General features: G+C 39.2%; 1 protein-coding gene across 2 annotated transcripts in view; it reads right to left on the reverse strand.

Moving 5' to 3' along the window:
- Positions 1-12,545, reverse strand: part of GABRA1 (gamma-aminobutyric acid type A receptor subunit alpha1) — a 54,274-nt gene extending 41,729 nt beyond the window's left edge. The window contains exons 1-3 of one of the 2 annotated variants that reach the window (XM_005297983.4): positions 12,271-12,545; positions 10,070-10,158; positions 5,940-6,052 (exon numbers count right to left, since the gene is read on the reverse strand). In XM_005297983.4, coding sequence (XP_005298040.1) covers positions 5,940-6,052; positions 10,070-10,143 — 187 coding nt within the window. In that variant the 5' untranslated portion in view covers positions 10,144-10,158; positions 12,271-12,545. Of the gene's footprint in view, positions 1-5,939; positions 6,053-10,069; positions 10,159-11,878; positions 12,056-12,270 lie in introns of those variants that run through there. The other variant, XM_005297984.4, reaches the window with a different exon arrangement.
- Between the last annotated feature and the right edge of the window lie 4,496 nt (positions 12,546-17,041).

Below are 17,041 nucleotides of genomic sequence, written 5' to 3' on the forward strand. Positions count from 1 at the left end.
CAATGTAAACCCTAAAAATAATAAGTAAAATAAGTTTACGGTTCAAACACAAAGAGATATGGAAGTAAAATACTTTGTTTTAGCTTATCAGGAATTTCATTACTTTCTAGGCTTATGATAGGATCATAAATTGAGAAATAAATGAAAAATTAACATTCTGCAAACAACAGGAAATAAGCCAACTGTGTTACACACACACGCGCACGCGCGCACACACACACACACGGAAAATGTCCCACTTCCTTGGAGAATTATGTAACTTTGATATTTTTAACAGCAATATAACTTTGCAATTCACTAGGGAATGAATGATTGCAAGATTATTCTCAAGAAGTGGAAGATTAATTAACATGCATTCTGCAGCATCCAAACAAATCCTTGGCACATTGCCTGCCCTGAGAAATGAAGGTTGTGACTTAGACTAAAATATAAATCATTGATAGATAATCAACCCCATTGAGGCATTTTTAGGACATGGGGATGGACAAGGATCAGAATAATTCTCAGTATGTTTTTTATTGACAGATATAGACAATGACAGTTTATCTGAGTAAGAAATGAATAGGATCAGAGGGCTGGATTCTTCCACACTTATTCACGTTTAGTGGCACCAATTAATTTTAATTGGACTTCTCAATTTGAGTAAGAATGTCAGAATAGTAAATAACTAGTAGCAAATATCTCCAATGGCCAGAGATTGGACAGTAGATGGGGAGGTTCTGAGCTACTATAGTGAATTCTTTCCCAGGTGTCTGGCTGGTGGGTCTAGCCAACATGCTCAGGGTCTAACTAATCTCCATATTTGGGGTCATGAAGGAATTTTCCCTCAGGTCAGATTGACAGAGGCCCTGAGGGGTTTTTGCCTTCCTCTCCAGCATGGGTCACTTACTGGTTTAAACTAGAGTAAAGGGTGGATTCTTTGTAACTTGAAATCTTTAAATAATTATTTGAGGACTTCAGTAACTCAGCCAGAGGTTATAGATCTGTTATAGGAAAGGATGTGTGAGGTTCTGTTGCAAGGAGGTCAGACTAGATCAGTGGTGGTCAACATCTGGCCCGCGGGCTGCACGCGGCCCGTCAGGGTAATCCACTGGTGGGCCACCAGACAGTTTGTTTAAATTTGCACAGCCTCCCACAGCTCCCAGTGGCTGCAGTTCGCCGTTCCCAGCCAATGGGAGCTGCAGGAAGCGGAGCAGGCCACAGGGATGTGCTGGCCACCGCTTCCTACAGCTCCCATTGGCTGGGAATGGCGAACCGCAGCTACTGGGAGCTGCAGGTGGTTGTGCAAGTATAAAAAAACTGTCTGGCGGCCCACCAGCAGATTACCCTGATGGGCCGTGTGGGGCCCAAGTGCAGCAGATTGCCCACCACTGGACTAGATGATCGCACTGTTTGCTTCTGGCCTTTACATCTATAGATTAAGACCACAGTAAGGACCTCAGTGTTTCACACACAGATATGGCCTAAACCAAAACTGTGGGTGAGTTCAGATCTGATTCCAAAGGCAATTACTATAGGTTGCCCTGATCGCTAACATGAATATTTACTGATAACATTATTATCAAACTGTATTTGGAAAGTTTATTGTCATTGCTTATACTCTAGACATCATGTACATTGTGAAAATAATTTGTCCTGGGAGCTCTCAGAGTCACAGAGTGCTGGGAGCTCTCAGAGTCACAGAGTGCTTTGCAGTATCCATGTCCACATATATGATTTTACAGTAATTATACCCAGCTAGTGTTCAGGAAGCTCAAGCATATCATCTAGACCCAATAACTCTTATTAGAGCCTCAAAACAGTAATCAACAAAATAACTTTTACCCGTTGAATGAAACAAACACAAAATAATTTTGCTACATAATGAAGTGTAGACTAAAGTAATGATAGAATAGAACTCGAGTAACAGTAACCCACATGGGATCTCTAATATATGTTTGAGCAATAACTACAAAGATCAGAATCCATAAGGGATATCAGGCTAGATCTTCCAGTCAAACCCACTCTTCTTCTTCCCATACTTCTTCCATGGAAGACCTTATGAAGGGGACATGTTACTTTTACAATTGTGCCAGGCTGAAAGGTCACAGATCCCAGTGAATCCCTCAAGTGGCAGGGGAGGAATGCACTCATGCGTGGAAGGAGCAGCCTAAAACCCTCTAGGTGAATGTGGTGTCACCCTATAGATATCAGGGCATCTGTGAAGAGTGCCTGGCCCTCTGCATACCAACCTAGTCTCCCTTTTCCACTATTGGCACATGTTTAGTGATGGGGCTCAGCTAGTTCCCTTAGTAAATGATTCTATTATCTTATTGATTTCCCTCTTACATTTTTTCCTAATGTCTAAGTTGATTTTCCCTTTTCCAGTCTGTTACTCCTCCATGCAATTCCTTGCCCCATTACTTCCAATAAATTATTTTTATAGACATTCACTAGGCTGATCTTGAACATAGTCTTCCCCTGACCTTCCTTTTGTGTTTGCAGTTTTTTTCCAGGCACAAATAACTGCAAATGTAGTTTTATGTCCACATTTATGGATGGACACAACTGCTGCTATTTACTGTAGATGTCAGAGAGGCAGACATCTAAATGACTATGTGGCTTGAAAGCTTGTCTCTCTCACCAACAGAAATAGGTCCAATAAAAGATATTAACTCACCCACCTTCTCTCTCTTCATTTTGTACCACAATTATTTACACCCTGGAAATTGCAGGTGCAAAATATAGAGCTGCTTTTTAGAAATCATATCGACGCTGCCATTTGTTTTTCTATTATGTGCATTTTCAGTTACCGTGATTTAACTTCATGGGTCATCTGCTCCAATATTTTTAATTCTTTCTAACTTATCAACCTTTTTTAAATGTCAAAGTGCTCAAAGCTGTACACTCTACTTTATGTGTGGCCTTACCAAGGTTGTCATTATAATCTCCATATCCTACATTAAATCAACATATATGCTGTTTAGGTTTTTCATTAAAGGGAGATCCCGGAAGAATATCTAATAAAGGAAAGTTCCCAACACAAGGTGGGACTTAGGAATGAAGCCACACATACTGAAAAAAACTCTAACTGGTACAAAATCCAGCAGCTCTACCGCTCATGTCCTGCTAGTGCTCCAGTCTTTATCCTAGCTCCCCAATGAATATGCGGTGCTGTGGAAGGTATTACTGTATTACTTTTTGCTTAAAACATACAACTTATTGCCCACAATTAGAGTATATTTTGGACTTATTGGACTAAAAATGTTTTCAAATGATGCACAGTCAACCTGTGGAACTCCTTGCCAGAGGATGTTGTGAAGGCCAAGACTTTAACAGATTTCAAAAAAGAACTAGATAAATTCATGGAGGATAGGTCCATCAATGGCTATTAGCCAAGATGGGCGGGGATGGTGCCCCTAGCCTCTGTTTGCCAGAAGCTGGGAATGGGCGACAGGGGATGGATACTGGGCTAGATGGACCTTTGGTCTGACCCAGTATGGCCGTTCTTATGTTCTTGCGTTTTTTCTTTGTCATAGTCTTCAGGATTCTTCAGTCATTCTCAGAAATACATTTGAGTAGAGAAGTTAAGATATTCACGCAACTAAAATATATTACATCATCAAAATAAATAAATACTATAGCCCAAATCCTTGGCTATAGATAAGAAACACACAACACCACTCAGAAGACAGGAAGGAAGTGTGAACAAAGAAGGCTTTATGCTAGTTTTGTGCTACCCGAATCCTAGGCCAGCTCCGGCCAGCTCTGTGCCAGGCTGATCTCTCAGTGTAAGCTGGAGCAAACTCAGGGCTGTTCAAACTCAACCCAGCTGTCAATGACTCAGAGGAGCTAATATAGTAGCTGGGGACCAGCAGTTGGTAGGCAGCTGGTGTAGGAGATACTATACTGATTCTACACCAATGGAAGACTCCAGTTACACTGGAATGATCATCCCTAGCTGTTCATACCATTAGGCCCAGTAGTCACTAGCATTGTTTCCAAACAGGCCTGGAGGATATAGACCTATCCACAAACAAACTAGGGTTCATCCACTAGCAATATCTGGTTGTTTCACCCTCTGACAAATTGCATTTTAAATAAATTATTATAAGATTATCTTATCCCATTAACAATTTCAACAAAGTGTATTTCCTTTTTCTTTCCCTTTATCAATTTCTGTTCATACTTCTAGAAAATTTTAAAGTAACTCATGGTAGGTGCAAAAATCAAGTAAGAATTTGCATAAATATTTGTATTCAGCAGGGGAGGGGAGGTCATATATCAGGTTTTATAATATATTCCCTTTCTCATTGCCTTTTATGGTATATGCACTTACTATAGCAGTTGACTGAAATCTAAACTGGTATTAGTCAAGGATAAAGGAATATTTATTTCCAGACTAATCCAAGGATTTACATGAAAGCAGGCAAAATATTAGTACATCAAGTGGACAAAGTGATTACTTGTTTTGTTGCCTATTAGCTTCAAAATTACATTTGAAATCCTTAATATAGAACAATCCATTGATTTCTGTGGTTCTTGAAGTTTAAAGATAATCATCCCTGAAGTCAATGAAGTTAGGCCAGGCATGAATTTGACCCAGTGTTCAAGGACTGTGGTAAAATGGAAGAATTAACAGACAAAAACTGAATGCACATACTTGTTTATATCTGATTCTTTTTGCAGGGTTAGGGGATAATCTATTCATTCTTTTTATAGAAAAATGTTCTTTATCATAAATAGTTCTGTTTGGAACTCTATCGAATGAGGGAAAACAAGTTAAATGATATATTTAGTTTTATTTTTTTCCTGGAGAGTGGAAAGGAAAACGAATTGTGCCATCTCAAAGGTCATCAGTTCAAAATCATTGCAAAGAACAAATCGATGTCTGTACATGTAGAACCTTTTCCTTAAAAAGCCATCATATAAGACCAAATGATGGATCAATGTGTTACAGCAGAACAGGACCAAGTATCAATTTGAATGCAGATTTCCTATTCTGTTTGTGAATTCTAAGCACAGTGTATTTCCTGCTAAAGAAACATGTAGAACAAGGGTCGGCAACGTTCGGCACACGGCTCACCAGGGTAAGCACCCTGGCGGGCCGGGCCAGTTTTATTTACCTGCTGATGCGGCAGGTTCGGCCGATCGTGGCCCCCACTGACTGCGGTTCGCCGTCCCGGGCCAATGGGGGCAGCGAGAAGTGGCGCGGGCGAGCGATGTGCTGGTCGCAGCTTCTCGCCGCCCCCATTGGCCCAGAATGGCAAACTGCGGCCAGTGGGGGCCGTGATCGGCCGAACCTGCCGCGTCATCAGGTAAATAAAACTGGCCCGGCCCACCAGGGTGCTTACCCTGGTGAGCCGCATGCCGAACGTTGCCGACCCCTGATGTAGAATCTTGACAACACTGTTACACAAGAAAAGATGGCAGTTTAACTCTTCTCCCTTTCTATAGATTTGGATCATTAAACTGAAAAAGTAATAGGTATTGTGGAACTACAGAGACAAAGACTGGTGGGCCAAATCTTGATACCCTTACCTAGCCAAAACCCTGTAAACTTTACTGAGACATTTGTATGAATACGGGTGGCAGAATCTAGCCCTTAGAGTCATATTCTGTTATGACTGAAATCGATGGGAGTTTGTTTATTTGTTTTAAGAGATCAGGCTTTTATGGCCTGATCTATAGCCCATTGAAGTTAGTCAAGTCCTGGGCCAATTTTTTTGTTTCTCATTCATGCAAAATTCAGTGAATGTTTTGTTGAACTGAGAACCACATAGTTTGTCATAATTTAAAAGGTGTGTATGTGTGAGTGTATACAGATGGATGTGTTACTAAAATGTCTTGTATAACAAAACTGTTGTATAAACATGCAAAACAAATATGAATGTAAAAACAATCACTTTAAGTTTAATTTTGCTCTAAGGGGCAACTTTCAAAATCACAGTATCACACACCTCCCAGTCCTGGTCTCAGGCGGTTATCATAACCATCCAGCAGACGATCCAGTATTCTGGTAAACACTGTAGTATTGTCTTTAATTTCATCTTGTAATGAAGTTTGTCCATAGCTGAAATCAGAGAGCAGTTAACATTATAAATCATCAATTTACCAGTAACCCTACAAAACAATAATTCCAAAATCTGCTTAATCTTGCTTATAGTGATTTATGGAGACAAAATCTCTTCCATAATACCAGATTGTAGTGCATTACATGGTCCTTTCTCTTAAACATTTTCTTTGTAAAGAACACATTTGCAATAAAAGCTTATGTCAACACCAGTTCATTTCTACAAATAGAAAGCACGTGAAACTTGGGTCCTTTATTGCTTACTTCGTTATTAATGGCTATAATGTTTCAGTTTATATTCCACAATGACATATGTATTTATCAGCAAATGATAATGTGTTAGATTTATAATGGTTATCAAGGGCTCAGATTAAAAGAAATACATAATAAAGACTGAATGGAATTTCAAAACTGATAATATTTGCTAAAATAAAGAGAAAATAAAAAATACAGAGATGCGTCCTTCATAAACATGCGTGCAGCCCAACCGACATCTGTGCGGCGCTTATTACTGGATCAGAGCCAGAACAAAACATTTACTAATATGATGAAATCGTTGTTAACAGACATACATATTTATCACTTTCTTATGCTGTTACAATTTTGCTTTCCTTTTTCCATTAGCAGATTTATATAAGAAGAATAACTACAATTATTCCATGCAAGTGCATAATCAAGCTATGTGTCGACAAGGAAACCTTTTTCTGTAAACCTTCCTTCCCAGGTTCCTAGTGCTGCAGTCCTAATTCTGACAGAAGTCCCACTGAAGTCAGTTGGAAAGTTTTGTCTGAATAAGGATGGCAGAATCAAAGTCTTTGAACTTGATTATTGTAGTCTCACTTAAACTGGTGTACATCAGGATGAAGTCTATGGTAGTCAATGGAATTACTGTGGTGTTAAACAAGTGTAAATAAGATCAGAATCAGTCTCTTAACTACCTGAAGTCCTTGCCAAATACAGGCCATGGCTAATTCTCCTTAATCATCTATTATGGTTGCCTTGAAGCCAAATCTTGTAATCCTTACTCCATCCATTACCATGGGAAACTTACATTAAGTATGTGTCCAGCCAGAGGGATTTGGCCCTTGAACCGAAATTGCTTTCCAGTACACAATTTTGTCACATACATTAGTACTGAATCAGGTAACCAATATGACGCAGATGCAGAACACCTTTTGTAGGGTGATATCATCTTGCTGAAAACTATTACACTCTTGTTCAGCATGTTTCCTATATGGACATTAATAAAGGGGGTGAGCATTCTGCCAGCCCTAGTTGTTCTAACCAGCCTGGATTGTTTTATAAGGAAGTAATGGTTATGTAAAAGTTCAAATTATAAAAAATGCTATTATTTCCTTTAACCTCATCAATTTAGTCTTGTTTGTAGATCCCACATGCATAAAAATGGGGGGGGGGGAGAGACGGAGAATCTGTTTGCATGACCTGTTCCATGGGACAGAAAAATCACTGTTATGTTCATTTCCAAAGAGGTTTTGAATAAAGGAAACTACAGATTCAAGCAACTAACAAAACCTATATTCACAGGGTTTTAACCACCATTTTATTTCATGTGTTGTTTGGAAGGCCATATAATTCCTTTTATTACTAGGAATGTGTAAACAAAGATATCTACAGTTCTGTTTTTAATGAATAGAATAAAATGACAAATACCTTTCCCAATGAAAAATTATTAATAGATTCTAACACATTTCCTTTCAGCTACCATAAACATAAAATATTTCTAGTATGATGGGGTTCCTTTTTAAACTGATAATTTAAATTATAAGTGATAGATGTAAATATTTTCAGACATCTTTTCAGATGTTACTTATATGTTAATTAACAAATTATGCTGGTGTATTACACTTTTCCCCCATATGCATTATATTTTAAAGGATCCATTCCCAAATGCATTACATAGAGCTGTGGTACAGGACTCTTCTCTGGATTAAATTCTATATAAACATTCATTGTCAATAAACAAACTGCTGTGCATACATATCTCAAGGAGAGCACAAGGTCATCATGATTAAGGTAGAAGAAAGTTCACTTTTGTAAGGCTGATGAGAATAAATAAATGTGTATCCCTGGGGTAAATGAGGGGAAAGAGTGATGGACAAATGGCAATGTAATCTGCGAGGATGTGATAAAACATAATTATGTCATTAATTGTGTTTCTGGGTGTGGAATTTTAAGTACATTTATCTGTTCTTCACATTATTTTTCCAAAAGCAAATGGGTTGAGTGGTGTTTTGGTTTTAATTAACTGACATATCAATATAACATGAGCAGTTTGCACAAGTGTAACAGATAATACATTATAAATTCCAAGTAACAGTGATTTTTTCCACTGTAGATTATCTAAAATCTAAAATAAAATTATCTAAAATTCTTGGTAAAATAGCTCCAACATTGATTTTTATTTTCTGTGAACAGAACCATCTGATTGAAAACCTGTAACCTTTCCACATAAGAGAAAATGTATTTAATTAGAATACTATACTTGCCAAGGAATTAACAAAAATCTAGAATTAAAGGCAAGTGAAGTTGCTTTGGCTAAAATGACTTCATAAACAGATATATTTAATGTGGGGTGTGTGTATTTCGAAGAAAAATATCAGAGTTACTGTATGTGACTGTGGTTTCATATTAAACCACTGCACAATAAAACACTGTACACTAACTCCATCTACAGGTCATTATAATAGTGACACTTCATATAATTTTTCAAAAGCAGTCAAATGAATTTTAATTCTTACTTTAGAATATACACAATTAATATATTTCCAGTGAAACATAATTTCACAAAATACTCCAGCAAATGAAAAAACAAAATGAAATATCCAAAGAATACTTTAAATTCTCACCTTTTAGACAAATTTTTAAACAAGGGTTTTTTTTTACAATATTTCTTGTTTGTTCAACACATATATTAAACTGTATACGTACACTATATACATCTCTATTTTTTAGAAGAAACACTCATGCAAAATATACTTTTTTATCCTCTTGTATCTATCTAAGCTTTTCTGGTTGGTCATGAGATAAATTTCTCTAGAGCTGCTGAATAAAAGACGTAAAAGAAGACATTATAGAAATCTGTGTACAAAATATTTTCTAAGGCTTATAATTGACAGTGAGAAAAATATACCTTTAATGATGGTTATTCATTAGGTCGGATAATAGGATTTTAATGTTTTAAAATACAATAAAATATATCTTTGAGTTCCCCCCTCCAGTGAAGTTTGGATTGTGCTTTCTTTTTCAAGTATACTCAAGTTTAGCCCATAGGTTTAATAATCAAATAAGATAATTGTATGATCATGAATGGTACTAGTACTAATGCTAACTCTACACAAAGTTTTTTTTAACATATGGATTAAACAGCATGGACTTTCAAACCCAAGGTTCCGTGATGGGGCCTGATCCTGCAAATTCTTAGGCATGTAAGCCTTCTTTGCCACTTAGCAAGGGCTAGTTTCATGAGTAAGGATTTGCAGGAACCAACACTTTTTTTTTTAACAAATTAGGACCCAATCCAGAATCCAATGGGAGTTTTGACACTGATTCCAGTGAACACAGGATTTGGCCCAGAATACTGAAATAAAATGCCTTCATTACACTTTCCTTTCTATTTGATTCACAGCCACAACTGAAATATAGAATAAACTCTCATACTCTTTATCTTTGAGTAGAAGGGACAACATATTATTTCTATGTATTTAATTGATAATTTAGCTTTAATATGGTTCAAATAGTTTCTGCTGAAGAATTTCTTAATTTTAGCATAAAGATGTTAAGCAAACAAATTGTAGTTTACTTTCACTCTTCATTATTTAGATTTAGCTGGGATTTGAACAAGGATTAACTTCCCCCAATACATTTAGTAGAACCCAGTCCATGTGATAGTTGTTTCTTATGCCCTTATAACAAAGTAAAGGTTCCAAATGGCTTTTTTAATAAAACAAACAAACAAACAAACAAACAAACAAAAATGTTTAAAATATTTCCCCCCACCTTCTTCCAGTCAGTGTATTCAAAAGCAGGGTCCAGGCCCAAAGACAGTCACAAAGTGCTAGAATGCTCTTCATGGTGAGCTCTGAAAGCTGGAAAGGAAAATAAATAACAATCAACAACCCTTGCATTAAAACAGTCCTTTTGGAAAACACAACGGGACTCAAGTAACTTTAGCTAAATAATTTGATGCCAGTCAATGACCTCACAGTGCTATGGCACGTCATTTAGAGTAAAAACAAAAATGGTGTCCCATCCATTCATCTCTTTGCCTTCTTTTTCTGGACTTGGAAATATTACTGTTTATTTACACACACATTGCAATCAGTTTTTAATCTTGTTTATATTACCTTTCAGCTTTAAAAAAACCCCAATATGGATTACTGAATTAAAGTGCTTAGCCCCAGAAGAAGTTTAAAAGCCACTGTTCAGTATTCTCTTGTGTTAATGTTGAGGTTTTTCATGATATTGCAAATAACCAAATACAATTGCTTGTTTGTTGCTCTTTTTTTCTTTTTACCTACTTGAGTGCAGATGTGCCATTTAGGATCTCTGCTAGTGACTGAATGGAGCAGAGTGTCCCTAGTTATAAGTGCTTTACCTGGATATTATGGAAACAACTTTCTTCAGAGACATTCCTGTTTCTAGTCTCTTGTTTATTGAAGCATCATTGTGTAACTAGTGTAATGTTTGGAGTCTCATTGTGCAATCTGCTGCTAAGTATGCACACTGATACTTCTGTCAGGCTAAAGGACACACTTTATTAATCAAGCCATGTGCTGATTGCCTACATACTGTCTTCTAAATCTCTAGCCATTCTCACTGGCTGACGCTAGGAAATGTTTTTGCGTAAACAGTCTTTTTTCCTGCCTCTCCAAATGGCTCCTGATTTATTTATTTATTATCCCAGGATTTAATCCAAACAGATTGTAATTAAAGTAAAAAGTGAGCAAACCCTACATATTTTTTTCCAGTAAGCCTGAAAACAAACTTCGCTGGTATTGGTGGAATCAATGTTCAACATTCAAATGGCTGGCTAGATGCTGCTGCAGGTCTCTCTCTATATTTTTGTGTGCTGGAATCCAGTAACTTTCCAGCGTTCATGAATTTTAAAAAAGCAAAAATCTAAAACCTCTATTTTCCCCTAAGAGTCAAAATGAGGAATAAATTGGAATATTTAAAATGTCTGAGAAAATGAAGCACTCTACATTTTCCTGTTGTTGTATCTTTAAATAAATCTACCCCAATTCATTGCACACTCTCAGGGACAATTTAAATCAATAAAATACCATTACAGCGCATCAGATGAGCAATGAAATACAATTAATGTGTTTATAATGAAATGATCAGAAGGTAAAAATTCAGTGGGTTTGAGCTAATCTAGGTGGATGTGATACAGGTGAGTTGGATGTAACAGGAAAACAACCATAGAGATCATCATTTTAAATTGCACTATTATCATGTCCCCTATAATGATAAAGGTAACATCTGTAGTCTCAAAACCACTATCTCCTATTACTGTTAACTTTTGTTTTTGCAAAAGGTTCCTCAGTGTAACAAAAATGAATCAATCTCAACTATCTTCTTTGATCAGATGGGCTCTCCCAACCACCCCCCTTAAATAAAACCATAGAGACATTATAATTGCTGGAGAAGTAAAGTTTCTATCAGCCTAAAAAAGCAAATGCAAACATACAGATAAAAGGAGCATTAGGCGATTCCAGTTCCCCCAACCTCACCTGCCCACCCCCACCCCAGACATTATTTTAAATATTCTTCGGTTTTCCTATTCAAAATGGGAGAAAGACTCACACATCTCTGATCATTTTAGTAGCGTCCATTGGAAAAGATGCATTTTAATGCCTTTCTTGATCCATGCTGAGAGATTTGCCTTGTTCTCAGGCTCAGATCTAGACATGTTTTCCTTCCTGCATTTCAACTTTTGTATTTTCCCCACCTCTCCCTGAGAAAGTCACCCCCCCAACCCCCGAAAAATATTTTTAAGGGACTATTTTCAGATCTGTTCGTGTAAAAATGCCCACCGATCGCTGCGGATTCTCAACCTGGGGGGGGGCGGAGATGGGGGGGAAAGGATTGAAATGCACCTGCTATGGGGAAAAAATTGGTCATCCATATACATAGATATGATTCTAGAAAAACCCGAGCGATCAAAGGTCTGTTAGCGATAAATAAGCAGCTCTTACCTAGAGCCCCTCTGGGCACAGGTTCGCAGAATTACTGGGAAAGTCTGCCAGAGAAAATCGCTCAAGAAATCAGGGCTGCTTGAAGGTAAGGAGCCTTTAGAGCGGCTGAGGTTGTGTTGCTTTCCCCGGCTCTGCTTCTCAGTCATTCGGTCTCAGCCATCATGGATTCTGCCGGTGCTTCGGTGTTAGAGATTTAACACCCAAATTTCTTTTCCCAATATTCAGACCGCAGCTACACAACAAAAGCTTTCTCTTTACCAAGACAGTAGTAATACGTCCCAGGGTAAACCGGATGTGAAATAGGCTGTGACTTCATGCCAGAGAGATTTTATTTTAGAAAGGAAGGTGGTACCAAGCTCTCATCTAGAGACCAATCCGCCCATTTTTTTTATATGCAGCACAATTTAACTTCCAGTGCTCTCGCCCTAATCCCTTTCTCTCTGGCTGCAGACTCAAATCCTTCTACAATCTGCAGCATTATTATTATTTTCGGGGGCAGGGTGTATGGTTGGGGGCTGGGAGATTACACTTGGAATCTTTTGACACTTGCAATTTACAAAACACCCTATTTTAAGGCGCTTACATTAAAAATACAACCGATCTGCGTTAGCATTTCACCTTTGATCAAATATTTAATAGCTGCATAAATATGAATGAAGGCGAGCTAGGAAATATCGAGGAGGCAGCATAATGTGTTTGTGTGTCCATATATATGTATACAGGCATAGGTAGATGTAGATACAGATACGTACAAAGAAATGCATTGCGTTGCCAATTAAACCAAAGTAATATGCATTGTAGATGAAGCCCGTAGGAAATCAGTTTAAAGCCTTGGGGTGAGGGGGAGGGGGGGGGTTCCAGCCCTTTATGCACATTTAATGGTAGGTGACATGTTTGTCTAGAGTGGTCTTTGCTGTTGATGACTGGAGGGAAACATATTTAAGGGCTGTTTCTGGGGGTGGGGGAATCGCCGTGTATGGAAACTCTAGTGTGTGTGTGTGTGTGTGTGTGTGTGTGTGTGTGTGTGTAGATAAATGGGGGTGGGGGGGAGATCTGGATCCCGTTCTGTTTCCAGACTGTGCCATTTCCCATAAACACTGCTGAGATTAGATTATTTTATATCAATTATAACAAATATCTCCTGTCTACCAAGCCCCACCCCAATTTCTTCAATGTCACTGTTTTAGGATGCATCTCTTACAGCCCAGCAAAATAATAACAAAATCAGGCGACCAATAAGGCACAATAATACCCCAGGAAAGATTGCGCGCCTGAGTCTATATATACATTCCCCTGCTCCCAGAACGGAGTGTGGGGCTCATCTTTAGATTTTATGAATGGAATGGGTTTGCTTAGGAGTAAGGTACAGTCGCTGTGTGATGCAGGAGAGGGCTTACAGGGGACCTGTCTCAATAGGTGGTAGGAGCTGTCTATTCAGTGCCAAAGCACTGGGAGCTCTCCGTGGTCCTGCCGAGGACCTCACTGAACACTGTGTTTAGCATCGATACAGTAAACTGTGTGGAGAAGTCCTAAGGCTGATGAGTGCCCTGCTCAATAACTACCATTACCATCTTCTTAGATCAACCTGCTGCACGCCTGGGAAATGGGGTCACCTAAAAAGCTACCTTTTTGGTCCTTTTTTAAATCAATGAGGTTTCCAGTCTTGGAGCATGGTAGTCTCATAGTAGTGGCTGCATGTTTTCTGGATACTACAGGGGCTTTGGTAGGGCATGAATGCATTGCTGGCCACCAGAAGTCCTGGAGTACTTTTCATCAGAACTGACATCTGAAGGCAAGAAAACTCCTCAGACCTGAAGTTTATTAGAGATTTAAAAAATTACCACAACCCATGGTAGCCCATCTGTTTTGTGGGTAATCACAAAGGTTAGCATCACTTTAAATCTAAAATAATTAACTTTCCCCTCCTACATCAGTAGACTGGGGCAGACTAGCGGGTGTGCGCTGCTTGTGTGGAGAAGCCAAGAGGGGAAATTGGACACACCAGAGTTGATGAGATTTCAATACACTTTCAGAGAGTGTGACCCAATCACATCTGCTGTAGAAGTTGTCTACCATGCTTTTTACATATCTCAATAGCTCCAACCTCCTGTAATATTGCATGTGTATACCAACCACACTTAATGACCATGGGCTTTCTCTAGGGTTACCCATATTTAGTGTAAGGATTAAATGACCCCTTAGTTTTAAATTAGAGGGGAGGAAGATGCAAGGGACATATTTTGCAATATTATGTCACAGTCACACCTTGTATGTAAGACAATTTTTGCTCATGCTCTTTTCTCATGTGATCACCAAGGGTATTTTTGCACTTCATCATGGAACATGATCCTGCTCCCACTGAAATTAAAATCTCTATTGCTGACAGTAGTCCCTGGATCAACCCCTATCTTTCTGTATAGCTACTTTTTCAAGTCTCACATTCTGTAATATTCTTCACACAATACATATCCCCCACTATATATTGCATTATTTGTTTGTTTCTGCAACAGAATATAAAGGATTTCAGGACAATGCTATTCATAGCTGATGCTGGCGATGACTTTCAAGGTGTTAAGGTGCTGTAAAAATGTTGGAGAAGAAATTATTACAGCTTAAGTGCATCAATGCTTGACCTAAACCCAACAGAATTAGGACTTTTGTTTGAGAAAGTCTATTTAGTTTAGCCCAGGGGCTCTCCCATTTATTACTATCTGCATGAAATAGCCAAAAGATATCTAGATACAGAAAATTTGTAAAGATCAGCATTCATTGTTGCATTGTTGGCTTTGTTTCTCCATGTTTCCATTTCAATTCATCTCATTTTGGTTCAAGGTTGGCCACAGTGCATAAACTATCTAAAGAAATTCAAGGAATTGTTAAATGGAGACACACACTGGTTCACAGTCAGCACTAACCAGAGATATTATATCAATGGCTGGTATGGAACCACTCACATTTTATTTCATGGCAAGATATAGTTTCCAAATGCATTACATTTCAAATTTTTCCTGCTATTGATTGATATAATCACCTGTACATTTATGGCCTAATTCTGCAATCCTTACTTTTGCAGTGAAGGGTTGGAGAGTTTTGGCTGAGTAGTATTTAAAATAGGACTGTAGTGGGGCGGCTGCCCCACTCTATGAGAAAAAGGGCTGGAACAGGCCAGAGAGGCTGTGCAGACCAGCAGTCAATCAGCAAAGGCCTGTGGAGAACCAATCAGGTCAAAGAAAGAGGCAGCCAACCAGGGCCGGGTTGGGCCCTATATAAAGGCTGCCTAGCAAAGGGGAGGGCAGTCTCTTCCTGACTAACAAGGGAGGAGGACTGGCTCCTGAGATAAGGAGGTAGCACCTTGGACAGAGCAGTGCTGGGCAGACTTGGGGGAGTAGAGGAGAGCTCAGGCCCCAGTTACCTGCCAGGCTGTGGCCCATGCTAAAAAGGATTGAGAAGGTGCATGGGGCCAAAAGGGAGGTGGCCCAGGGAAGATAGGTGGACAAGAGGGGAGAGAAGAAGGGCAGAGAGAGGCTGCTGCTAGAGGGTCCCTTGGTTGGGACCTAGAGTAGTAGGTGGGCCTGGGTCCTCCCCTTCCCTTGCACTGCACCTGGCCATGGAGGAGTGTGGCCAAAACAGATTGCAACTTGCCCTGAGGTGAGGGGCTAGACTTTGGGGTTGTGGTTGGCCACTGAGGCAGGTGCAAGCTGAAGGACTACCGTTAACCCCCTCCCCTCCCTGGAAGGGGGTGAGAATGGAGTAGTGGGCGCTGCCGGCGGGCAGTGTCTTGAAGCGGACACCGCCGAGCAGGGAACAAGGCGGTTCCCAAATCAGCAGAGCAGACAATGGGTGAGACACCACGCGCAGAGGGTGCTCCACAGCTGATAAGAGCTAATTCCCGGAGCAACAAGCAGGAGGTGCCAGTAGTGGTGGTGAGTCTGGTCCCCATTACGAGGACCCTGAGTTGAAACTTTGAAACAGTGCAGGGGCTTTAGTCCCATACATTCCATTAAAATCTGAAGAAGATTTATGGCTCTGAATCCCTTGCACTGAACTGAAAATCCCAGCCCTGTGTGTAAAGAGTTACATTTGTACAATAACAAAAAAGTTGTCTAATTGAAGACAGTATGGCAAATAGAAATATATTTTTAACACTAGCTCTTCTTTTTTCCCAATTGATCATTGAAAAATTGCAGAAATAAACAGACGTTCTACATTGCTTCACTATTTAATTTCTTTTCCTCATTCAAATAAATGACTGAATCAATTTTGAAGAAATTTGGTGACTATAGTATTACACCCAGAGGGAATATATAGCATGCCAAAATTTCATCTGTAGTATATTTGAGTTATAATCTACTGCAAATGGGTAGAGCTCCACTGGCAACACTGAAAGAACAACTGCTAAAACTCTTTTCTCAAGTATCAGATGGGTAGCTGTGTTAGTCTGGATCTGTAAAAGCAGCAAAGAGTCCTTTGGCACCTTATAGACTAACAGACGTATTGGAGCATCAGCTTCATGCATGCATCCGGCAAAGTGGGTATTCACCCACGAAAGCTCATGCTCCAATACGTCTGTTAGTCTATAAGGTGCCACAGGACTCTTTGCTGCTTTTACTCTCTCTCAGTTTACTTGCATTGGGATATAAAAGAAAAGTGTTTTGTTTTTATTTTAGTTGAGCACCCAGGGTTACAGGGAATGGTCCATTCCTCCACTGGTATAATTGCTGTACATCAAAGGATGACAAGGTTTTGGGGTTCTCCCTGGGTGAAGATATTA

This window comes from Chrysemys picta, chromosome 8 (assembly GCF_011386835.1).
Source record: "Chrysemys picta bellii isolate R12L10 chromosome 8, ASM1138683v2, whole genome shotgun sequence".
NCBI classification, from domain to species: domain Eukaryota; kingdom Metazoa; phylum Chordata; order Testudines; family Emydidae; genus Chrysemys; species Chrysemys picta.